This window comes from Acyrthosiphon pisum, chromosome A3 (assembly GCF_005508785.2).
Source record: "Acyrthosiphon pisum isolate AL4f chromosome A3, pea_aphid_22Mar2018_4r6ur, whole genome shotgun sequence".
Classification (NCBI taxonomy): Eukaryota; Metazoa; Arthropoda; class Insecta; order Hemiptera; family Aphididae; genus Acyrthosiphon; species Acyrthosiphon pisum.
The window spans coordinates 15,466,428-15,492,748 of NC_042496.1; the positions used below are offsets into that span (position 1 = coordinate 15,466,428).

The following is a 26,321-nucleotide window of genomic DNA, read 5'->3' on the forward strand; positions in this document are numbered from 1 at the left end:
CCCTTAAATATAATTTAGTTGTCCATGATTGATCCATTAAATTAATTAATTTTTCATTCAACCAGGCATTAGTTTTGCAAATCAAATTTGGTTGTGTTACTGTACAAATTCAGTACACTGTACACTTATTGTAAATTATAAGTGTACTGAATTTTTATTGGAAATATTTTCATGGCCAAATCAACCTTAGTATCTGGTATTGCCAGCTTGAGTTTACAATTTACGGGAAATTCTTACAAGATATTATAAACCAAAATAAATTGAATACAATTTTTGAATATCAGTGATATACAGATTTTATATCATACATACATTTGCAATCAAAACTTGGTGATGACTAGAACTAGTACGTAATAAGTTATGACTTAGGTCACGGTGATCCAACTTTTTATAGTTGGTGGGCCAATTTATACTTTCATAAATACACTGGGGGTCGCCAAAAGAAAAAAAAAATCTTTCTCCTCCACGAGAATACAGATTCAAAGTGGCTGCTATACGAACACGACACCTACATACGTACATAGCGAGCTGAATTTTATGTTTTGTTTTAATTTAGTTTTGGACGTTACTCATTACATGTATAAACCTACGTTTTAAATTAATGATCATTTTTTTGTAAGATAAAATTTCCATTCTGTTATTTTTACTTTTAATGCTTATTAACACATTAAACGCCAATGTCGATTATACATGTGCGCATAAGTGGCCGTCGTAATTTGACTAGCAGATGCCCTTAGCCACTTTAAAATTGGTAGATTTTAAGTAAGTATTATACTAATGAATGCCCTATACAAATTTAAATTGTGTTCTGCTATAGCCGCTAATAAAGAATTAATACAAAACGGGTTACTGTATATCAAAAATGCATTGACACCGGTGACGGGTATTCGTTTACTCATGTCAAGGTTTTTGTTTACCACCAAATTTTTTTTTTAGTTTTATTTTAAGTTTATCCAATATATTTGCATGTAAATAAAATAATACTATTTTAAGAATAATTATATTTAATCTACAAAAATAAGATGACAAAATCTAACAATAACTAGTTCTATTTGATGCGAACGGCCGCTCTGAGACGTGCTGATCTGCTTCTAGGATTTGATTCAACCTCTTCAACACTTGGAGTTATCACGTGCTTGTGGATTTGATGCCAACAACTGTCATTAACCACATCCATAAACTCTTTATCGTAGGCCTGCATGGGGTTAATATACTTCAAGGGTAGAGTGTTAGCCATATTTTCATTGATATTACCCTGAATATGCCTTTTCACTATGGTGTCTTCGAGAGAATGAAAAGCAACCGTTACCATGACTCCACCCATTTTCAAATAATGGCTCGCCAACACTATACTGTGGTTGATTTCGTTCAATTCATTGTTGACAAATATGCGTAACGCTTGGAACACTTTGGTAGCCGGATGAGATGGCCTATGCAACATGTCGCTTCTCATCTCATTGTCGCAAACATTTTGCACAAGCTCACAAAAATCACGTGTAGTTTTTAGTGGCTTAAATAAATACCTTAAGTACAGAAATATATAGATAAATTATTAATTACCAATTCAAACCAGAACATTTTAATATTTTATGTTAATTATCAATATAATTAAATGAATAACGTAAATAGTGAGAATTCATATTGGTTAAATATTTATTGCACCCCACTAAATTTTTAACTTCTAAAAACATGCATTTATTGAAATCAAAACTATAACTAAATAATAATTTGGAATTTTACCTTGCTTCAATTACAGCATTTGCAATTTTTTTTGATTGTTTTTCCTCTCCGTATACTTTAAATATTTTATAAAGATCTGATTGATCAGCTTTCGCTAACACGTCTGCTGCTGTAATAGTCTGTTCTTCAGGGTCCATTCGCATATCTAAAGGGCCATTTTTACTAATTGAAAAGCCTCTGGAAGCCGTATCAAATTGCATAGAAGAAGCACCAAAATCAAATAAAATACCATCGAAGCTATTCATTTTGCATCCTAAATTTTTTAACAGAACTGGCAAATCACTAAATTTACCCTTCAAAGGTATCACCCTGTTTGGATAACGTTCAGAAAGTTGTTTTGCCATTGCACATGCGGTTGGGTCTCTGTCCAAACAATAAACAACTGTTGTATCATTTTCTTGCAGAATCCTTTCTGTATGTCCACCGGCACCGAATGTCATATCTATGATGTTGTGGCCCTTTTTCGGTGATAGATAACTAATTGCTTCTTCCAGCAGTACTGGCTTGTGAGGCCTGCTGTTGTGTTGGCGTACTAATTTTATCCTTGATTTTGTTAATAGTTGTCTTAAAAAAGCCTTCATTTTGATTATTTAAAATCTCTAGAGATTCTCTAGACAATACAGCCGTGCAATGTTGACTACTGAGCCCGGAAGCTGAAGATTGGATTGAACGCTTGTATTTATTGCAGTAGTGATTATCCGCCAAACGTTTGAGGGACTCGTATTTTTGTATGCACTTAGTGGTATCCCCACGGAAGGAATCACCAGAACTGAAAGCCGCTCCCACTTCTTTTCGGATATGTTCACCTAGATCTCTAAGCAATACACGAAACAGTTAATACCAATCACATTATTTTGCAAATTCAGTTATGAAATGTTAATGTAAGCGCTAAAGCGCAAACATTCAAAATAATAGCGAAAAACATAAAAAGCAAAGATTTAACTACCTGCCGGTTTTACTGGGGTCCAATGGCCATTGCTTCAACAGTTTCAAGTAGTTTTTATAGAGGTTGGCCATCTGAAATGACAAATTGTAATTGCACATGGGCTGATCAGTGACAATTAACGATCATGTTCATGGGTAATGAACAATATGAAATAAAAACGATTAATGTTACCTATTCTGAGACTGCGTTTGTGCCTTATTGCTCACGTTATTGGCCAAATTTTCACTATTGACTTTCCTAGTTGCCGACGTTTTTGTACTTCAATAAACGAACAGACGACAACAATTATTAAAGAATGTCTATGCATTAAATTTCAAAATTTTTAATGTTGCACAACACAGCGTAAAATTACTGTTTTTACTATGCAAGTTGTATTAGTCGTAAATACTAAATACGATCCGGTGTAAATGTGTAATACCGAATGTCTGAAGCATAATATAGATAATATGGATAACACGGACTTGGAACACGGGCTGTGATTATATTATATTATCATACTATCACAGAATAGAATAAATATATTATTATATGTATAATTATTGTTCTGTGATTAAGGTATTAGCATTGTTGTATTCTGTGGTATTAGAGAAGTTTGGTAGTACTATTGAGGTGCGGCAGGTGGCGACACTAATAGCACGGGTACATGGACATAATATTAATAAATATTATTAAAATGTCTACGCACGGGAACCAGCCACCTGTTGGTACTCATTAGGCTGTAACCACTACAATATAACCAGACATATGTAAATAGTAATCAACCTGTTTAATTATTTTTCATGCATCTAAAATCTAAATATCTATATTTTTTTATAATTATATTCTATGATGTAGTCATGTAGAACACATGAGAAATTTTAAAGATCTCTGTAAGCTGTAAAATAATAAATTGTTGTTAAGTTACAACATACAAGTGTTAAGTAACTCAAGTACTCTTTATTTATAACAGTGGTTCGTTAAATGATTTTTATAAATTAATATTTATTTTTATTACTTGACTAAATGTTTCTGTTTTTTTATTTTTCCCTTGCTTTGTTTACTTAATCATTATAAGTTGTTGATATCATAATATACAAAATTAATATTAAATTAATAAAATTGGTTATTTTTAATTGTTCTATAACTCCCTTCAGAATTTCAGATACATTAAATATATAAATTGATCATATTTAAAACAGAAAATATTATCAAGAAATTGAGTGTATTTTGTTTTAAGTATTTTCCAGTGTACTATTATCTTAAAACAAGTTAGCTATAGTATATGGTTTTACATTAATTTCAGCTAAACATTTTGGCCATTTTGCTACAGAAACTTTAAAAGTCTGCCACGTGAAGTGACCATAGACAAAATATAAATATGTTTATTATATCTATGGTGGTGACTATGGTCGATGACCATTCACTAATATTGAGTTTGAATTATAAAGGTTTCAACAGTTATGTTAGGCTAGTTATCAAAACTGCCTCACAATTAAATAAAACACATTCCATAAAATATAAATTTTAAGATTTTAAATTATGCTGAATTGTGCATGTATTAAGGCATAGTTTAATTAATTTCAAAATTAAATTTTATTTTATCAAGAAAATGTATTTGACATAAACAAAAAAAAATTACAGTGTTAATAATTAGCTAATGAAACAAATTTTGAAATTAAATCTAAAATTGAATTTAATAAAATAACTATGTCCAACTTTCCTATCTTCTTTGTCATAACTTTTGATTCAAACACTAAAAGTTAAAATTAAGTAAGTAGCCAATTAGTTTTCGAGTAAAATTCAATTTTAGTTGAGTAATAAAATAAAAAATGAATTGCATTAATTTATTAGTTTTTAGTTTTTACGTGCCATGTCCCAGCGGAACACATCCAAATTAGTTGATTTGGTTAAAGAATCATTTTTTATACATTTCAATTTTGCAAACAAGTTGGATGTCTCATCATTTTTGCAGAATACCGTGAATTGGAAATCCTGTTGAGCTTTTGTAACAAGTTGAGCAGCATATCCTTTCCTTCGTCTCGATTGAATTGTATACACAAAATCCAGAATATTTGGATTTTTTTGTCGTCTCAGTGGGTCGAAATCGCATTTTGAAAGTAAGAGGATTGATGCAGCAGATTCTTCAGATGTTGTTTCATATAAAATTAATACATGCAAATTACGGCTCTTATTAACGGTATACCAACCGATTATAAATTTTAAATCTGAATCGATTTCACTTTTATACTTATCAACAAACTTTTTTACAAAATCGATTGCGGGAACGCCATAAAGTTTTTTGATAGACATTATTGTTAATTAAAATTGTATTTCAAATTATTAAAACATTTACGTTCATAAGCACTTGTAAATTAGTAAATTATATTCGTAGGTAATACAATATAGTATAATGTGTAATGTGTAACGTCTAACGTGTTAAGGCTCCGTTTAGTTCGTACGCCGCGATGTCAGTTATAACATGTATAGTAGTTAAACTCTTTGCCGTACCGACGTGTGAATTTTTTATTATTTCAGACTTTCACTGGTGAGTATGCGAGTTTGTTCAATGATTAGAATATTAGATACAATTATACAAATACTATAAAATAAACGACGAGACATAAAAATATATAAAATTTTAATACTCAATGATAAGAATCGCTGTTGACAATTTATTAATGTGGTGGTCACTGGTAACAGGTGGATGTCTATAAGTTGCTTATGTTGGCCCCTTTATATAATTATTTTATTATACCTTTTATTCTACCTGCCTAATATGATAATATGTGGTAAATGATTATCATAAATTGTTTCTAATCGAAGTGTATTTTTAAATAAATTTTAATAAAAAACGACTAAACACATTTATTACAAAAAAAAGCACCTACGTAGTACTGTAGTAGGTAGTACATATACAAAAAAGGTGGGTAAGTGGATGTCGCTCTGCTGTACAGTAGGTTACAAGTGGGTCACTGTATAATGGATTGTATTCAATTTGAATTCAACGATATAATATCATTGTATAAGAAAAACGATTCTGAGCGGAGACGGTTTGTCAGTCTAGGTATTAGACATACCTATTATAGGTATACTTATCTACAGTATTAAAAAAAAATTGACCTATAATAGGTATCAATAATAAATTCCAAATTAATCATATCACAATATCCATAAGGTAACGCGTTATACATCAACAACAAACCGTGATACTATCATAGATATATAATAGTATACTTTAGAAGTTTCAAGTACCCACAAGTAATATTATACAATCACAACAAAATAACTAAAATAGTTATTCCAGGTTTTTTAATATGTACTTTCGTCCAAATTTGAACTTAAAATGACTATAAAAAAAATGTGTGCCTGTGTATTTTTAATATTTTACAATTGCTATTGTAACAATATATCAGGAGCCTTGCATTAAATTTTCACGCATTTTTACCAAACAAATAAAATTTTATTGATATTTATAGAAAAAAAAAATTGAAAAAATTGAAAAATGACAATGTCCGTAAGCAGCTCAAAAAGAGTCAAGTTATTTTCAAATTTTTATCGTGTATAGAAAATTCTAATATAAACATTCAGTGAAATTTTCAAGTATCTACAGTCATTCGTTTTTTAATTATAATAAAATAAGAAAATCGTTACGTAAGAAATCGAGTGAATATCAAATGTTGTAAAAATATGAATTTCAAACGCTCATAAAAATTTAATTTGAGTTTCTTGTAGACATTTTTTTTTGATAAAGGTAGATTATCCTATAAGGAATCTTGTATTACATTTTAAAATCTTAGTTTAATAAATTACTTTTAATAGATTTTTTTTTTAGATAGATTTCAATTTAATAAATTATTTTTAATAAATAAAAAAATAAAAAAAAAACACACATCATTGTAAAATCAATACATTCATCGTTCCACTCAGAATCTGAAAAACTGCCGTTGCTTATTATAGGCAACCACGTCTTGCCCACTGCTCACTTGATTTATGCGAGGGCACGATTTAAGATAGTACTATCTTAAATTGTGTGCGAGGGTAAGATAAGTGTCTTATGTTTTGACCATGAACATGGTTTAAGATTAAGACCAAAGAGACACATTGAGCTTCAAAAATGTGGCGTAATTTCCCAACCGGTTTGTCTAAAATAGTGATCTACTCTAAACATAAATATTAAATAAACATAATATAGGTATTGCTTTTTGGTCAACATAACAAACAGAGCAATTCTAATTCGCACAGAAGTTTTATGAATGTATGTATTACATGTTTAGAGTTATTAAATTAGCATTTAAACAAGAATGAAATAAAATGCAAATATGCAATGATGTAGTTAAATATGGTAATAGTAAAGTTGTGTTGGCCAACGCCCCATTTTTAAATAAAAATGCCACATCCAAGAGTTTAATATCAACAGCAAGAAATATCACAATAATAAAACTTAATAGCCCATGAGTCCTGAGTGTCAAAAAATATAATAACATAAAATAATCACCACATTTATTAAAAGTTAAATTCTTCATTTTTATGTTTAATCAAATCAAATAAATATTTTATAAGTAATAAAAATAGAAAAATAAAACCGCACATTTCAGAATCTCAGGTGTTGAATATATTTTAGTTTTTAGAATTTTAGATATATATTTTTAAATACTGCAGTCTGAAATATATGTTTTAGCGAGTTGCGAGTATGATTATATAAGTATATACCCTTTCAATAAATAGCATTTTTTAACCCAACTATTGTTAAAAATGTTAACATATGGACTAGTTGAACAAAGTATAACTTACACCAGGTAAGTATACAGAGGAGTTTTAGGGGTCAAACCCCTTCCCACTGAAAATTAATAGTTGTGTAATTTATTAATATATAATATAGACTATGAACCCCCACCCCAAAAACTACTATGAACCCGCCCTGAATTTTTTTTTTGTGTACGCACCTGACTTACACTATGACTAAAGAAGTTATTTAGTCATGAGTTACACTTGACTTAATTTGTATTGTTGGGTACTTGGGTAGTTGGGTACCTATATAACTATTAATTTACTTATTTAGTTGCTTGTTGTACAGAAAATATGTTTTTTATTAAAATTACATTTAATAAAAAATTGTTACAACCATAACAAAATGTCAACTAAAGTTTAATATTAAAACTATTATGGACTTATTTTTTAGGTTTGGTGATTTGTACGTAATTAGGAGTTATATGTTTAAGCTACAACCAATTAGTAAGTTTTCTTTTTTATAATGTTAATATTGGTAATAGATTCCCATAACCTATAGTCAACCGAGTGCAAAGAAAATACTTAATCACTTATGCATTGTTGCATTTACTATAAGATGTTCTTCATTACTAGACTATTATTAGTTTGAGAAAGCTTATAACGTTAAGTCCTTTTCAAAGATTATATCTGAGGCTTAGTAAGATTTTTTTTGTTTAGTGATTGTTAACTTGATAAATTATTATTTTTAATCACAAACTCGAGCTCCTTTTTCATACACATGTAAAATTTCTAATTTTCAACGAAATGAATTGATTGCCACCATCAATTGATTGCATTTGAGTACAACATTATATTTTTAATATTAATTAATAATTAGCCATTATTAACAAATATTGAAATATTAAATAGCATTATAATATTGTTAATGAATTAAATAAAATCAAACAAAAGTATACAGTATTTAGGAAACTGATGTATTTTTAAATTACATACAATTAAATAAAAATATATATAAATAATAATATTCTATTGAAAACCTGTTCTTAAGTGAATATAAATTAAAAAAATATTTTAATATAAAGGTAAATTAAAACATAAAAAAATGAATATATTAATTTTAAAAAGTATACCTATATTATTTTATTACATAGACATGTTAAATTTATTTCGTAATCTACCTACCTAGTACTTATAGTCCAAGGTTGGTCAGTGTCCGAGTATCCAGCTAATGGCAAGTCAAAAGGTAAACTAAAATATGGGAATTTATTTGGTTCGGTTTCATCTATAGGAAATGTATCTGATCCAATCTGTCAAAAAAAAAAAAAAAATAATAATGTTAAGAACAATAGAAAATTTAACAGATTAAAAATATATAACTACCAAAAATTGAGGTAAGAACAAAACTCCAGCCTCGTGTGCCATTATGAAGTTACTCTGTTCATCAGACTTAAGTTTTCTGCCCCAAGCAGCTTTTGATAAATTAGCGCTACCCAACAAAAACCAAGACATTTCTGTCAAACATGGTGATATTCTGCAATAGGTTTTTATATGAGGCATAGCCTTTGTTCGCTTTCGTGAATGACACTGCCACAAGCTGTAAGCAATGTATCAACATAGAAACTATGTGTAAGAAGGTTTACATTTTTCAAGATATTAAAAAATACTTACCACATGTATTTTTTAAGCCACAATTGTTTTTCATGTAAAATCTTATTGTAAGGCAAACAGATACCACCTAAAGCTCCATCCCAACTATTCAAAACATTCTTCACGGATGGGTAGATCTATAAAGTAGAATTCATTATTTAGAGGTTAAATGCTAAAATTATTGATCATCTAACCAAGTGGAAGGGGATAGGATCATTGTCTGTATCAGTATCATCACAATAGGTAGAAGCGGATAGACTTTCGACAAACTCTGATTTCAACCATTCTTCATCTGTGGTACCCAAAGACCCCAAAGAAGAACATTGAGCTATTATAGGCCATTCTGATGGTACACAAAATGGTAGACAAGCGTGTTTTTTCAAAATATTTTTTAAATATAAATGACCCCACAGTGGTTCTGTGTGCTTCCCTGGAACACTAGGTATGAAAAACACACTACGCAAAAAGATTTTAATATTTTGGTTCTAACAATGATTATTAATATGTTCTCACTTTGCTTGACTGAAATCGACTTTTTCAATTTTTTGTATCCAAGGAACTAATGATGGTTCTCTAAAAGAATTTAAATATCGCAAAATATCTATTTTAAAATCAGTTTGAGAATTACCATCTGACTTATCATCCTCCTCTTTCAATGGAAATTTTGGGCTCACCCAAATCCTAAAATATAAAATGATTCAATCAAAAACAAAACAACAGTAATTATTCTTACCCTTGAGCATATTTGGTCCAATCATCTTCACACAAATTTGCCGACATAACTACTACCCGTAAACTACCATCGGCATAAGCAAACATTGATACTTTACTAAAATTTTCAATATAACAAAATTTGTAATTAAAAGTATTCAATGATTTTATATGAGATAAAAATTATTGTTACTGACCTATGTTGATGACCAAAAGCATTTTTATTAATAATTTTTTTATGTCTAACATTTAGTAATTTCTTCTTTTTATGTAACTCGTCTATATCTTCATCACAACGTTCATACAAAAGTGTCATTTTTTTCCCCCTGAAAAACATAAATATGTTAATGTACAATATAATTATAAAAAAAAAAAAATTACCTTTAATTAGAACTATATTGTACAAACATCTTATTTTTAAAATTTATTATTTTATTAAGTAATATAAGCATGGAATTATTCCATAACCCTTTGTCTGTAAGAGTATATAATATACTTTTTCTAAAAGCACTGCCAAAAAGAGCATATAGTTTTTCCAACTAATTAATTTTTGTTTTTATTTATGTCTAATGTGATAAAATTACTATGAAACACTAAAATACCTATTATAAATTATGTGCTGCTATCTATAAATTATAATTATAATTAATCATTTTTGGAAAATTGCATGTAAAAAAAAGTACCTAGGTATCTGTAATATTTTTTTTTTAAATTTTCCATTCCAAAGTCACTGAGATGCATTTATGAATTCTAAGGCCATAAAATATATTTTGAGACAAAATCCTAAACTCATAAATATAGATCATTAGCAACCTAACCTAACCTACCTAAGCTACAATATGTAACACATTAATAGGATTCAATAAATTTAAATTTGTTTGGCACCTTTAATAAATTAATAATAATATAAAATAAACTTGTACAAAGACATTTATTGAATGCAATGAATAAGGGTATATTTCTTAATTACTTATCTATTCATTAACATTTTTTTTTATTCATTCAACGTATAAGATTTTTGAAAAATAGAAATTTAATCAAATTTAATGCATATCAGTAAATAGCATTAAAAATCTATTAGCAAATACTATTACTTCTCTATACAAATTGACGTTAGGGCTATTTTTTCTATTTTCTTTTTTATAATTATTTAAATTTATTATCATATTACCTTTGATCAGTTATGAAATATTGAGCAAAGAGCCAGCCGAGCTCGACCATGAAGTTTAAGTGAAGTGATTCGGACAAATCACCGAGACTTTTGTCCAAGAGCTCTGAAACAAATAATAATAAAAGTTAAATATTTGATTTTGTGTATAGCGGTTAACAACACAACATTATTAACAGTTTAAATTATATTAGTGTATTAAGGGATACTATAGTATAGTGGTTCTAAGGGCTAGTATTACAATTATCTACTTAACAGATTTTATTCCCAGCTGAATTCCGCTGGTTAGGAGTTCGACAAATTTAACCGTTACTATACTGACCCTTGGTGTTCATTGAATTTAGCCAGAAATGGTAATACTGGCCTAATGTTGTTTTCTGCAATACGTGGTACATATCTACTGTACCTATACTGTATACACACCTGCAAACGACAGTGTTGATTCTTCATTGTGTGTTCCTGGATCACAAGCTATCGGAGACATAAATATTCTGTAAGGTTCAGACTTCTCCAACTTTTTGTCGACCATTCCTTTTGTGTGTTTCCACACAGCGTCGTTATAATTCTGTGGACCTGTGGGCTGTTGCTTCCTAGATTCAGAGCCAGGACCTGTGGGCTGTCGCTTCTGAGATTCAGAGCCAGGACCTGTGGGCCGTCGCTTCCGAAATTCAGAGCCATGACCTGTGGGCTTTCGCTTCCATGACTCAGACCCAGGACCTTTGGGCATTCGGTTCCGAGACTCAGACCCAGGACCTGTGGGCTTTCGATTCAGAGAATCAGATCCAGAACCTGTGGGCTTTTGCTTCAGAGACTCAGCCCCAAGACCTATGAGCTTTCGCTTCAGAGCCTCAGGGTCAGAACTTCTGTACTTTTGCTTCGGAGACTCAACTCCAAGACCTATGAGCTTTTGCTTCAGACCCTCAGGGTCAAAACTTCTGTACTTTTGATTCGAAGACTCAGACCCAGAATCTATGATCTTTTGCTTCAGACCCTCAGGGTCATAACATTTGTACTCTTGATTCGAAGACTCAGACCCAGAACCTGTGGGTTTTTGCTTTGGAGACTGAGACCCAGAAACTGTGGGTTTTTGCTTCGGAGACTCAGACCCAGAACCTGTGGGCTTTTGCTTCGGAGACTCAGACCCGGAACCTGTGGGCTTTTGCTTCGGAGACTCAGACTCAGGACCTGTGGGCTTTTGCTTCAAAGGCTCAGGCTCAGGATCTGTGGGCTTTTCCTTCAGAGACTCAGACCCAGATGCCATTGTTAGGAGTAAGCAGCGGGATTTTGACGGAACCAAAAATTATAACACAGAAGTAAAAAATTGTGCGATTATCGTTATAGATTTAAAAAAGTACTAACAGTCGAAAGAATCATGAGTATCAAAATATTCAAAACAACGAAGTACGAAGTCACGGGGGTACCCCATTTCTCCCGGAGTGATAAGAGTATTATACAGCGGTTACCTTGTGACCACGAATTAGGATATTATACCACAGAACATAGGTATAGAACCATAGATAAAAGATTAAGAACAATACAGGATACGAAACGAATTTGTGATAAGTGAAACCCGCACCATCACACGTAGCGGCTAGACTACTAGCGCTTTATAGGATTGTTGTGTTAACCGGAAGAATAAGGAATTAATAGTTCACACGTTAACGGTTAACACAATAATCCTATGAAGCGCTAGTACTCCATTGAACTATATAATAATTATATAGTTATTATATAGTTCAATGTACTCAATGTAGTACTCTAGCCGCAACCAAGGACTAAGATAAAATACTATCTTAGTCCGTGGCCGCAACCATAGATATTAAAGAATGGATAGGCCATGGCTATATTAACAAAATAGAGAGTCATGGGGCCGGGATGGGGAAGAGAGAAAGACTGTTTTTTATCATTGCTTCTCATTCTGACAGAGGTCTTATCATAAATTATATACAATAATTATACATATATCTATTTGTGATAAGACCTCTATAACCTCAACAAATGTTCATGTTCGTTCCCGTAAATGGCCTATCCATTCTTTAATATCTATGGCCGCAACGTGAGAAGGTGCTTGTTTCAGAAAAACATTGATAAGACCTTTGTGTTCCGTATTATGTAAACCACGGTTTAAGATATACTTATAAGTAATTTAGTATATTATCTTAAACCGTGATGTAAACCCATTGAACTATATAATAATATAGTATATATAGTATATATAGTATATATAGTATATATAATATAGTATATATAGTTATTATATAGTTCAATGTGTAAACCCAGTGTTGGGTAGTAACGTAACGGAAGTAACGCGTTACGTAATTTCATTAGAATTATATCCAAGTAACGAAAATGTAATGGAAATTACTTTTGATAAGTAATTTCTATAAAATAACGCGTTACAGTTTCGAATTATTAAGTACCTACCTATTGCCAAAAAAAAAAAATATATGTTTAATGTGTTTAATGGATATTATTATGTTTACCAATCAATCTTATATGTTTATATATTTAATTTTAACTCGCCACAATTCAGTTTTCAATTGTTTTGACATTTGACATGTCCAATTGCATTGTATAAATCACGAGAAAAGTTATTATTTAATTTGATTCCTCTAAATAAGTACCTTCGCAGAACGTTTCTTATGATATCTATTATAGCGTGGACTAATGAGTTATATACGCTCCTATTAACTATACAAGTTTTATAAATAATTTAGTGTTGTACAAAAACTGCTCAATTTGAAAATACTTATTAGTTATTACTATATTTAGAATTTAATTAGAATATACTATATTTAGAATTTACATTAGAATATAACATTATATTTCTGATAATTAAATAAAATCCAAATATTTAAACATTACACTGTCATAAATCATTATAGCCATTTCACATTTGGCATTTATAAGAAAAGGTTTATTTTTATGATTGTATAAGTTATAATTGTGTTCTATATGTATTATGATTTTATTTTCACAAACATAATATTTAATAACACAAATACAAGATTGAATGCTATTATTCCTTATTTGGTGTCAGTCGATCAGTTGACACTCTACAGATAGGTATAGGTATAGGTTTATGTTGTCAGTTTGTGACACAAATATAAAACCATACTATACTATACTGTCTATACTTGACTATATAATGATTAATTACTATTGATAAGTAGCTACAATTAATAAGTACTATTTTTTAATAGTCATAACTTATAAGTAATCACTATTGTAGTATTGATATGTAAATATGTATTAACTGTACATCTTCTTTTTTTGAACACATTTTTAAATTATACCTTTTTAGCATAGGTAATGTATTTTTATAAAAAGTTACATTATTGCCTGCAGAATGATAATTGCCAAGAAATTTGAAAAAAAAAATATTAATTTTTTTTGTAACGAGAAAGTAATGAGTTACTTTTCTATTCAAATTGATAAGCTGAAACGGGCGCGCTGTGTATTATTTATGTGTTATTTTTCCATCTGGCCCGTCTCAGACCACTCCCCGCTGGCCTGTAAATTGATAAGCTTTTGATCGCCATCTATGATATTATCACAGATTATATAAAATTCTATATATTATATAATCTGTGATATTATCTTAATTCGTGCCTGTGACCCACGGACCATGAACTACTACACTATCATCTACACTTCTATACTATAATATATAGAAATCTGTGCCTGTGACCGACTTGAGGCAGGGCCATATTTACTACAAGCCAAAAGGCAGTATAGGCTTCTGTCATTAGAGGGCCTCGGATTTTTATGAAGACTATTTTTATTTTTTAGAGTACTACTTTTTATCGTATAAAATAAATATAAGAAGCATATAACATTTAAAAAAAAATAAGTGATTAATCCTTAGCATTGTAATTAAATGTAAATGAAAATAAATAAAAGTCTATTTTTAATAAGAAAGAATCGATAACTTAGGTTTACTATCAATAGAAAGCGATCTTACATCTTCTTTAAACCTTGATGACATAATAAGTGAATTTTCTTTAAAAAAAAAGCGAGAAAAGTAATATTATAAAATAGATTATTCATTATTTTTATTATAAATATAAAAATGTATTGTCTATTACTGTTAATAAATAATAGAAAAAATAGAAATGTTTAATTTTGTTTTCAATATCAATAATAAATATATATATATATTAATTAATTAATAAATAATAGGTACAAGAAATCTGTAGCCTGTAGAAATAATAAATGTATAACTTTATAATTACGTTTGTGAAAATGTATTAATATAAATTATTATTTTGTTTTATACAACTAGTTTTTTTTTTTTTTTGGGGGGGGGGGGGGGGGAAACGCTACTGTTGTCAAGGGGCCACGTTTTTATTTTGCCTAAGGCCACAAAATGCCTAAATCAGGCCCTGACTTGAGGTTGTCCATTCAAATGTTGATTCGCACATAATGGTCTTAGAGTAAAGAATAATCAGCAAATAAATGCGTGGAAAAACATTTGAATTGTATTTTTTATTTATGCATAAACCTTGCACTTTAAACTTATAAGGTATTAACTATTAAGGTATAACTGTTTAAGGTATTAGGATGGTATATTGTGCTTATGGATAGGTAATCTCAAGTGGAGCTCATTCAATATTCATACAAATATATAATGCCATGGCATGCAGTATTTTACAATAATTCATTCAGTAGGTATGTTTCTTATTCTTTTTTTGGAGTTTTAACTATAATGGCATTAGAAATATTTTTATCAATTATTCATTGGATTATTTTACACACATTTTTTAACGAATGTGAATATCTTGGCAACTCTTGTAAATTCAAATACTCTGAGAATAAAAAAAAAAGAAGAAGATTTTAGATTAGCGTTTCTCAAATTATTGTGGTACGCGAAATAATTCCTCTTTATAAAAAAAAATCGAATTAATCTGTATTCACATTAGATTATGTTTGCCATTTAATTTATTTGATATTATCAAGTTTTAAATATATCAACTGCGTGGAAATCAATATTTTCAAACCGTGTAAGTGGTAGGTACACGGAAATGAAAAGTTTGAGAACCGCTTTTCTAGATATCAACCGAGTATATTTTGTTTAAATTTGTCAAAGAAAATAATATTTTTATTGGAAATCTATTCTCACAATATATTATTTATGTTTATTAAAAGAATATAGCGCGGCGCGTTGGCTGCTACCAGTCGCGGAATGTGACTGAGAGTAAGTAACGCATGCTGCTACTAGCTCCCGGATGGGTGACCAGTGACCCCCGGCCCCCGGGTTCATAGCAGTAAAAACCTTGCCACACATACACGTGTTGGCTTACCTACCATAACAACTGCAACAACACCTTACCGTACCGTCCGTACCAACCTTAAAAACCATAGTTTTAAAAGGTGGGTAAGTGAATGTTGCTCTGCTGTACAGTAGGTTACAAGCAGGGTTGTTATGTTTAAAACACAATGTCTTGAACGTTAAACAACTTATTTTAAACATATTTAATACATTTGTTTTTAACGTTTTGTTCATTGTTTTAACGAATCGTGGACGTTTTGTCCCCGTTAAAAAAACGAGCCCACGGACGAAAGTCCCCGTCTATTATTAAGATAGGACATTTGGTCCTCCCGGGAATTAATAAAATCGTCGTTGTCGCCATCTTTGCTGTAATTTTACATATCAATAATATTTTGAAGTTATTAATTTAATTAAATAAAATTTAAATTTTGTGGCTATCCCCACATATTAATATAAATTATATTGAAATTGTACATTTTTTAAAAATAATTTTAATTTTAAATATAGTGATTAACGTCCTATGAGTAGCTAAATAACATCACATAACTCTGGGAGAGCTAAATGTCCTGCCTTAATAAGTGTTTTTGTGTCAGACATTGGATATTGTCTAATGACTATAATAATTTATAATGAAATAAGGATAAGAAATTTCATATATTCTGTGCTATTAGTAAAAACTAAAAGTATGTCAAAATAATATTATGCTGTAGATAGTAGACAGCAGCTATATCTACAGTCGTGGTGTTGACAGTACTGCAAATGTAAGTACCAAGTAAGTGCTCATATCACGAACAAAGAAAAAATTAAGGAAACCCGGGAATTTTTACGCTTAATCGATTTTCGACAAAATTGATGTTGGTTTTCGGTGTAACTCTAAAACAAATGACTGTAAATACTTGACATTTTTACTGCTTGTTTATTAGCATTTTCTATACCCGATAAAATTGTATAATAACAATTTATGACAAATCACAATGTATGTGTATCGTTAATCGTATAAATGTATATTTTGTATTATGATATAAAATATTAAACGTTGACGTATGACGATTGTCAGCTGTGAAAAGGCGTATATGAGATCGCTACAGATTCTGCTGCATGCAGGAATACGCGGGCAATACCCTGGTGTGAATATAATATGGACTGAAGTGGATCATGGACTCGTGATGATCCATAATCCATGTAATTACAAACATGCGTCTTACAGTTTAAATAACCGAGACTGTGGACTAAATTATTGAACACTGCAGTAATGTACCTATTTTGCCTATACAATACGCCGGACATCACATTATGTTTGTGTGAAGTATGTAAAACAATTTAAATACAAGGTGTATGAGCTGAGTGATCTGACAAATGAAAAATGAATACTAGTTAATCATACTATGAGAAAAACTATGTAAATTATATTGATGGTAAATAATTTAAGATTTACTTGTGTATGTCTGAAAATCCTTAAAATAATATTTTTTAAAAAGTTACATTTATTTCGTTTTATGATCAAAATTGTTCCAAAAATTAGATTTATAAATTGGCTATTTTTAATTTTTTACTTTCACTATTAAAAAATAAAAAATAAAAAATGTTATACTTATTGTACTTGTAACGCAATCGTCTATAAGTTATACATAATTTAAAATATTGAATAGAACAAGAGTTATTTAATTTGTCAGGTGTATAATATTGTATTTATATTAAAAAATTAAAAATTAAATTTTTTTTATTTATATCGTATGTACTGGTAAGTACCTCACCTGTACTTAGGAAAATTTTTAGTGTAGTCTATAACCTAGATCCTAGGTGATAAGTAGGCAGAGACAGACTGACTAAAGGGACCTTTTCTTTGTCGATAAATTTAATTCCTTCCAAATTTTAAATTAAAATTAAAGCCAAACTAAAATAAACAATTTGACTTTTATTGTTTACCAATAAATATCCATCTTAATTTTTTAAAGAATTAATATCTGAAATAAATTACTTAAATGTCATATTATTTCCAAACTGTTTACATAACTAATGAATTAAATAGTAGTGCAAGAAAAATATTGCTTGATTAAGAACTAAATTCTGGTGGTAAACGTGGGATAAAAGATATTTGTATAATTATATAGGTAGCTCCTAACTCTTTTTGAACGGCATGTGTTCCTAAAGGGAATAGTCTCACAGTCTTCAAAATACGAAAAATATGGATTTATACTTTAATTAGTTTGATTTATTATTTTTTTTGCCCAACTTCACTTTGAGCAAAATTATTTTTTATATTTTTTTTATTAGTATAAAGTTCATTTAAATAAGAAGTAACTATTTTGTATACGTTTTTATCAAACAAATAATTAATAGTTAATTTAGTGGTATAGAATAAGTAGTAACTTCTACAGATTTTGTTATTGTCTTTTACCTCATGTACAATTATATTTCCAATTGGATTTTCTTTAGGTCAAATAAAAACACCCATTTCTTCTAATATATTAAAACACACGAGTTCAGACTTTAGATTATTAATTTGATTATTTACAGCATAATACATTTATGATGTGTTTGACATAGAAGAATAGAACCACTATAACAACTAGATTTTTTCAGATTTAAAAGAACTTAATTTTTTTATATATTCATATACCTATCATCAGGGCCGCCCGCAGAAAATCAGTTTAGTGGGTGTAAGATTAAATTGATGTTATATACATTATACACGCATAGGTAGTCACATATTTACATTATTATACACCGACTTTTTGTTCATTAAAAAAATACCAGTGGGTGCAAAGGCACCCACTAGCCCCTCTCTGCGGGCGCCCCTGGCTCTCATTCATTAAATTGATGTATTATTTATAAGTAATAATAATGATAATATTAAGAACAAAAAATAATATATATACTTATATCGAAAAAGAATATAAATTAAATTATACAACTACTTAATAGATATTTATTAAGTATTTACAGTTGTTTTTTTTTTTACTGGTCTTGAAATTATTCATTTCTGCTGCGACAACTAAGGGCTAAGGCTAATACCTAATGGCGATAATCCATAAGTACCAAAAAATATATTGTTGTATGAATTGCCAATTTTGTCCATTTTCAGTAGAGTAATATGATTTAAAATATACGTCTTCTGCTTTTAGAGCACTCTCTAATTTAAAATGGTTTATCACAACACTAACAACAATATACTTCCACAATCAGTCTTGAATACTTAGTCCTGGGCCAAAAAACACAATATACTGTCTGGTTAATTGACTTATTATTTTTCCGTTTTGCATCATCTACTTCACGTAGTTGTGAAACTTCCTAAAAAAATGATAGGCACCTACCTATAAAAATGAGTTGAGTTATTTAATTTTACGAAAATACACATTTTATATCTATTAACTTTCGAAAACTTAACTTTTATTACATTTTTGTAGTTGATGAACCCTTGTTGATTTTCCAATTTTGATAGACGCCAGATCTTTTTTTGAATATTATCAATTGCAGAACCTTTATAGCACACGTTTACTGCGTTTAACAGTTTTAGTATACCGTTATATCTTTACCTTAAATTGTTAAATTTATAAAATAATTAGGTATAAATTACTATAATTTATTTTAAATACTATCTACCTATATTTTAAGTTTGTTATATTTATTTTATTTATTATGGTTAATAGATTTTGAACAGAATAATGATTTTATTATTTTTTTAATACTATTTTGCATGTGCAATATTGTTCCACCTTGGCACCTTCCACTTATTAGTTATTAATTACTAGTTACTGCACCACTGTATTTTTATAATTATATTACCCATTGGCCATTTATATATTTGTTATGTTGTAAATACCTAGATACCTAAGATTAAATAATATTAATTTTAACTGATAAAACTATCAACTTGCCTCGTCTAGAATGATTTTTGATTTCGTTCATTAGTGTAAGATGGAACATTTTCATATTTGCTTCATAAGTTTCAAAACATTTATGTACCTAATTGTATTTTAAATGAATCATAAAATGAATAAAACAAATATTCCATGTTTGGATATAAATATATAATCCATTTAAATCAATTAAATCTAATTCGATCTAAATATATTAATAATTTCATAAAATTTATAGAAATAATGCATTTAAATTTATATAGGTATTACCATTGAAAATAATTTTATAATATACTCAATGATAATGCCTATATTTTATTTTTTATTTAAATTATAATATAACTAGCTGCCACATTGTTGCTCGTAAAATTTACATTATAAACTATATTACCCTTATTTTTCTGCGGTATCATTAAATACAAGAGAAACTACTTCGCTTATCTTCACTCGAACCATATAAATTAGACATTTTTAAAAATATATTTCACATCATAACAGTATTTTTTAACTATGCTTGATTTTTAGTAAATTTGGTGCTCCAGTGATTATATTAGATTTAGCTAAAGGTATTTTAGAACAAATTATCTAATTCTGTATATTATTTAATATTTATTTATTTAATCTTTAGATACATAATGAAAACTTATTTAAGCCTTCTCAAAGTTTTATTTAAATATTTATTAAATAACAATTAAAAGGAAAATTAAGGACCAGATGAATGTCTTCATTTTTTTTTAAGAAGATGTTGGTTTTTTGAAAAAAGGGAACATTTTACGCACGGGACTAATTAAATTCTTAAGTGAACTTTCCAAACACTGCTTTTTCTCGATACAGCATCTATAACATATGCTTATGTGCCAGTTAATTTAACTCATAACGTGCTGTAATCACAGTGAACACTTTTTTTCCGTTAAGAACCTTTATTAATCAATAAATAGAATCTACTTATACCTAATTGCTAGCGTATAGTTCAAATTACTCTCAATTTTGCTCGAATTTCAGAATGATTAAAACAAATCGTGAACGTTTAAAATAACAAAAACGAATAACAATAAAATATTTTTTAATGATACTTGTAAAAAGGTAAATCGTGAAAAGTACTAATCATGTTAAAACTTGTACTTTTAATAACACAAAATGATCGATGTATCTTATCGAATAAGTATTCACAATATATGTTGCTACTATACAGAAAAGCATACTTACCAATGTGATATAATATAATGTCGAAAATAAAAGACAATAAAAAATATAAACATAATAAGAAATCATAATAATAGTAATAAATGGTAAAAACTCCACACAACAATATAATATAACTTCCCACGTGATGGGCTTTTAATAAAAACAAGTCCTTCTAAATCTTCCTATAGTTTAATGGCGTTAATGGTCTTCACTGAGGTGGCACCCGTTTTTCTAGCGGCGTTTTTGCCACTAGTGCAGTGATCCGAGCACACGTTCATTTGGACGGTGAGGTTCTCGATCTGTGCCTCAAACGCCTGCGTCCTCCTGAACATTTGCACGTAGTTCATCTGAAGCTGCCTTTGGTAACATAACACTTTCTCCTTCTCCTGGAACCACTTCAGCCTCTCCTGGTCCCAGTTCTTCCGTTCCTCGTTCAGCACCCGGATCAATTTGGCAGTGTGCCGTTCCAGTTCTCTAAATCTCTCCAGTGGTGAATCTGCCTCCGTGTCCTTCTTCGGAAGCAGCGAATGCAGGTCTTCGGTACTGTAGCATTCGGACAATAATTTGTTCGATTTGCTCAACTCGTTTTCCACCTGCGCATACGTAAAAACGCGACGATTACATAACTATACGTATTAATTTAGGTTATATTGGTACTGTCTATACGTCACTATAATATATAGTTAGTAAAAATGTCGGTATTATAAATAATAATATTGCCGCGAACTTCAAAGCGCACGGCGTTCGAGTTGTAAAATCCAAAGTTTACGATCTAACAACTTACTTGTTCGTTGAGTCGTCCGACGAGCGAACACAGTTTGTCTGCTGCCAATTGGTCATCGCAACAATTGCCGTCACCGCCATTGTCGCTGTCAAGCCTTTCCGGACGTCTACCCTCAATTTCGTCAATACGACGTTCTTTTGATTCAAGCTTTTGCAACAGGTCTCGGATTTCTGATTTCAACGCAATCACTTCGTGGCCCTTTGTCGTAAGTTCGTTCTGAAAATGAATGCCGACGAATATAACAATAGTGACATGTCGTATGCCTAATGCCCTAACGTATAACCCTTTATATATATAAAGAGAGTCTTTCGGGGAGCGAAGTGCCGATCGCCACCTCTTAGTATTTGTTTTTTTATATTTTGTATATAAAAAAATTTGGTTGTATTGATATTAGGTATATTTTAAGAAATTAGCTTGTTTCTTTTTTGTTATTTAATTATGATAAAGTGACTGTATGGGGTAGTTAAATAAACAGTTAATTTTAACTTTTATGTAAAAGTAAGTAACTAAAATTTAATTTAATGAATTTAGAAAAATAATGATAAGTACTTGTATTTAAGTAATTTAGTTATTTACCTATAATAGTTGCAAGTTATTAACACAAACCATTTTGTAAATTGAACTATATAGATTATAGATATTTTCAAATGTTAAAAATTCAACTCCATCATCCCTGAATTTATTTATCCTGAAATTACTTCATACCCATGGACCTACCCACGTATACTCACGAGCATATTCTAACGGGTTTTTGTAGCTTTTAATTATTTACATTTAATAACTTACTTGAGTATCTTTCAGTTGTGATTTTACGTGAGCTAGTTCTCCGGATTTTTGACACAGTCCCCATTCAGTTTCCTCGAGTCTCACCTTCAATTCGTCTACTTCTTTTTTCAAATCTGTCGTCTCAGATTCCAAACGCTCGTTTTCTTCTTGTAATTTCTTTTTTTCATCCTGCAACTGATGTACAAGATGATTAGATATACATTATACATCAAATGGTATAATAGTATTAGTATTTAAAACACTAATATATTAAAATCCTTTATATATATTTACCTTATACGTCTGCATCATGAGCATCTGTTCCAGCTTCAGTGACTTTTGCGCGGCCGTCTTGAGCCGATTTTCGCCCATTGCTTTGATCCTCCGCATTTCTCTATCCCACGCGTTTTCCTTCTCCTGGTAAACTCTGAAGATCACTTGCTCGTTGTGCTCCATCGTTTGCCGCAGGTGCCTCAATTCACGGTCCCTGTCTCTTAACACTGTTTCCATTTCGGACAACATTGTAGATTCGGATGGTGAAGGGGTCAAGTCTAACAGACTAGCTGACCCTTCGGATGCCGAGCACCGTTTACTGAGCCTTGCAAATGACTTCGAACTAGAAAAAAAAAAAATATTTCACGTCAATGCGTACGTATATACAATATTAGCACCTTAGTGTTCTATACCTAGGTCGATAATCTCTATAGGAACTGTATGAAGAGGATGATTTGAAATCGTCTTGCTGCCCCAGCCGAAATTTGCAGCTGGTTTGAGCCGGTAACGACGACATCACCATTGGAGATGCTGAACGAAGTTTTCGATCCAATGTGCCAGAAGATATCATATTTGGTTTCTTAGATTGGTGCAGTTCGTTGGTACCTATAGTATATTTAAAATATTGATGAAAAATGAAAAAGTCACAAAATAGTTTAGATTTGATTCAAAATGTATGGGTACTGTTAGTTTAAATAGTTACACATTTAAATGTATACACAATAAAAACCGTGTATAAAAACTGTGTATTTTATCACTCATGATCTTACATAATGTTGTGAAGTGAGACATAAGTTGAACATTTCTGGTAAACTATAACGACATCCGTTTATAAATTACTCTAGTTTAATATATTATGTAAGTAAAACCAAATTTTTTAAAAATAACGAATAAATTCTAAATTATTAGTACCAATGCAAATTAATTATAATTTATGGTGCGCGTATCGAGCTCGCCTGTGGCCGATTGGACCGGTTGCTAAAATATGTTCCGGTAGAAAGACGAGAGGCACTCAGTTTGATTCCGGGTGTTGGGAATTTAATTCGCCGCTTTATCAAATTCAAGTCGGTGTCAAACTGCTGTTAGATTTTAGGTATGTAGGCGAGTCGGATGGAGTAAAAAATAAAAACATCTTTGAATCCCGAATAGTTACCTCAGAAACATCTGCAGCTGCAGTGGTACTGCGCGGAATAGTCGTATAGACGAAAACCGTGTGGAAATTACGACATATTATTATACATAGTAACGGATACAACCTACTACCTATAGGCATATAATATTATAATTACTATACATCAATTATAAACTTTAAAAAAAGAAGACACTCTGCTGTATAGTATGTTTTTAGTGTACCTCGTCATTGCGATAGTAGGAGGGTCACTAATAGAATATGTGTTAAATTTTAATTCAATGATAAATCATTACAACCGAAAAACGATTCAACAAGCCGAGACAGTGTCTACACAAAGTTTAGTCTCTATTTCTAAAGATATTTTTAATTTATTTACATTATTATTATTCATTAGTAATTCATTTTTCTATTAGTATAGTATTATCATGTGGTATGTTGAACTAATCTTTACCAAAAATATCATAAATTATTAATTATTCAAAAAATTTAAAAAGTAGAACTTTTCAAATCTTTATAATATATTAATACGCAATTACGCAAGCACTATTTTAGATCACCCACTTACCATCCCCCCCCCCCCACAACCATAAACACCCACCAAACTACCAAATATATCTAATTTTCTACTAGAAACCACTCTAAACAATTAAGCATTTTAACGGTTACAAAAAGTGATAGGTGATAACAGATACAAAATAAAAACAACAACACAATCATTGTAAAACCAATACATCCATCGTTCCGTTCAAACAACCATTGAAGTTCTTTTTTGTAAAAATACCTGCTAGTTAGGTATATAAATAATTACAATTACAATTATTGTATATGTATTTAATGCATATAGGCGTTCGTTTATATCGCGTCGGTCTTTCGAGTGTCTGTTATTATATTATATGAGCTTGCAAACGGCTATATGCGCAGAAAAATCTCATTATATGTATTATATATATATATATATATATAAATAAATATACTTACTGCCGTATAGATGTCTGTGTGAGGATCTGGCCAGGATAGGCGTGGAGCCATATCTTTCGCCGTTGTCGGTGAATCTCATTGAACCCGGCTTGAAGGCCACTGGACGAATAACACTGTTTCCCTGCAATAAAACGTCCACGATGAGTATATATATACATTATAATATAGGTAGGTAGACATACGGTAAATAATATTTCGATTTATTATTATCGTATAGGTACCTATATACCTATATACTTTACGATTTGAATAATTCGTCGGTTAGGCAGTAGTTATGTGGATGAATTATTATTTATTATCAAATGGGCATATACTACAACTTCGTGCACATAATACAATACTATTCAATATACGAATGCATTGACGTACCTATTATGACGTTGCGGGAGAAAATTTGATATATTTTAATTATCCTAGGTGACATTGTGACAAATGACAATAGTATATAGTTTTACGCGGGAAAAGGTCAACGGTTGGTTCACGCGTTTATTGTATATTAAAATAGTTTGTAGTTAATTGCATAATATATTAAGTATATAGACGTACCTATATAAAGGCTATATTAGTACCTGTACCTAAAATAATCGTAAGTGCACAGTATACACCATAATTATAATAACGACTAATAATTGTCATACACATTTGACGTTTACTTGGGATCGCAATTTTTCATATGAAACTTTTGAACCGTGCAATTCTTTAAAATAAATCAAGTTAATTAAAAGAAAAAAAAGATTACGCATATGCCCAAAACGCATCTAATATATTCACAATACACGCGTCCACAAAAAATAGATCAAAAAATTGTAGGTATACTTGTGTATTTTTTTTTTTATACCTTTGGTTGATTTTACATTTAATTAATTAACTCGAAAATACTTATATTATGTATATACTCGCTATGTATATATGTATATAATAGTATAACAGTATTAGTAAATCAGTATATGAATATTCTTTTCGACATAAATAGTCGTAGGTAATAGGTATAACAGCCGATATGATATATCTAATCTTTTAAATGTTGTTCTTCCGGTTTCGCATAACGTTCCCGTTTTTCGTTTGTTGCAGTCTCCATACGACGTATAATCCTATACATATAAGTATATAACATATATCATTATATTCTTTCTGAGCATGTGTTTTTATTTTT

At 30.0% G+C, this 26,321-nt stretch overlaps 4 protein-coding genes across 7 annotated transcripts in view; all 4 read right to left on the minus strand.

The window, feature by feature from the left end:
* Window positions 1-984: 984 nt before the first annotated feature.
* Window positions 985-3,121, minus strand: LOC100165008 (probable methyltransferase-like protein 15 homolog). Its single transcript, XM_001947821.5, has 4 exons — window positions 2,858-3,121; window positions 2,687-2,757; window positions 1,741-2,554; window positions 985-1,523 (listed from the first exon to the last, which is right to left on the minus strand). Exons 3-4 carry the CDS (start codon window positions 2,319-2,321, stop codon window positions 1,049-1,051), a joined length of 1,056 nt encoding a protein of 351 aa, XP_001947856.1. The 5' UTR covers window positions 2,322-2,554; window positions 2,687-2,757; window positions 2,858-3,121; the 3' UTR covers window positions 985-1,048.
* Window positions 3,122-4,234: 1,113 nt separating this feature from the next.
* Window positions 4,235-5,295, minus strand: ACYPI47916 (uncharacterized LOC100575320). Its single transcript, NM_001246069.2, is given in 1 exon segment — window positions 4,235-5,295. A coding segment is annotated over 1 exon segment (456 nt). The 5' UTR covers window positions 4,976-5,295; the 3' UTR covers window positions 4,235-4,519.
* Window positions 5,296-8,346: 3,051 nt separating this feature from the next.
* Window positions 8,347-12,358, minus strand: LOC100160899 (probable tyrosyl-DNA phosphodiesterase). 2 transcript variants are annotated; one of them, XM_003247159.4, is made up of 9 exons: window positions 11,343-12,358; window positions 10,923-11,025; window positions 9,949-10,077; window positions 9,774-9,869; window positions 9,554-9,721; window positions 9,235-9,478; window positions 9,062-9,177; window positions 8,774-8,987; window positions 8,347-8,700 (listed from the first exon to the last, which is right to left on the minus strand). In XM_003247159.4, the coding sequence occupies exons 1-9, from the start codon at window positions 12,178-12,180 to the stop codon at window positions 8,572-8,574; spliced, it is 2,037 nt and encodes a 678-aa protein (XP_003247207.1). In that variant the 5' UTR covers window positions 12,181-12,358; the 3' UTR covers window positions 8,347-8,571. The 2 variants fall into 2 exon arrangements, with proteins under 2 accessions (XP_003247207.1, XP_001947945.1); XM_001947910.5 differs by having other exon boundaries at window positions 9,235-9,496; window positions 11,343-12,356.
* An 8,739-nt stretch (window positions 12,359-21,097) lies between these two features.
* Window positions 21,098-26,321, minus strand: part of LOC100158841 (leucine zipper putative tumor suppressor 2 homolog) — a 51,331-nt gene continuing 46,107 nt past the window's right edge. For all 3 annotated transcript variants that reach the window (XM_029491755.1, XM_001947966.5, XM_029491754.1), the window contains exons 3-8: window positions 25,169-25,289; window positions 23,472-23,664; window positions 23,080-23,401; window positions 22,807-22,980; window positions 22,021-22,236; window positions 21,098-21,829 (exon numbers count right to left, since the gene is read on the minus strand). In XM_029491755.1, coding sequence (XP_029347615.1) covers window positions 21,419-21,829; window positions 22,021-22,236; window positions 22,807-22,980; window positions 23,080-23,401; window positions 23,472-23,664; window positions 25,169-25,289 — 1,437 coding nt within the window. In that variant the 3' untranslated portion in view covers window positions 21,098-21,418. The remainder of the gene's footprint in view (window positions 21,830-22,020; window positions 22,237-22,806; window positions 22,981-23,079; window positions 23,402-23,471; window positions 23,665-25,168; window positions 25,290-26,321) is intronic.

Bases quoted from the DNA above. Each gene is read 5' to 3' on its own strand.
- LOC100165008 (XM_001947821.5), bottom strand. From the start codon at position 2,321: ATGAAGGCTTTTTTAAGACAACTATTAACAAAATCAAGGATAAAATTA. The intron at 1,524-1,740 runs GTAAAATTCCAA...TCTGTACTTAAG, and splicing joins AATGCTGTAATTGAAGCAAG to GTATTTATTTAAGCCACTAA.
- LOC100160899 (XM_001947910.5), bottom strand. From the start codon at position 12,180: ATGGCATCTGGGTCTGAGTCTCTGAAGGAAAAGCCCACAGATCCTGAG. The intron at 9,178-9,234 runs GTTAGATGATCA...TCTACTTTATAG, and splicing joins ATCCTATCCCCTTCCACTTG to ATCTACCCATCCGTGAAGAA. The intron at 8,988-9,061 runs GTAAGTATTTTT...CATTGCTTACAG, and splicing joins TGGCTTAAAAAATACATGTG to CTTGTGGCAGTGTCATTCAC.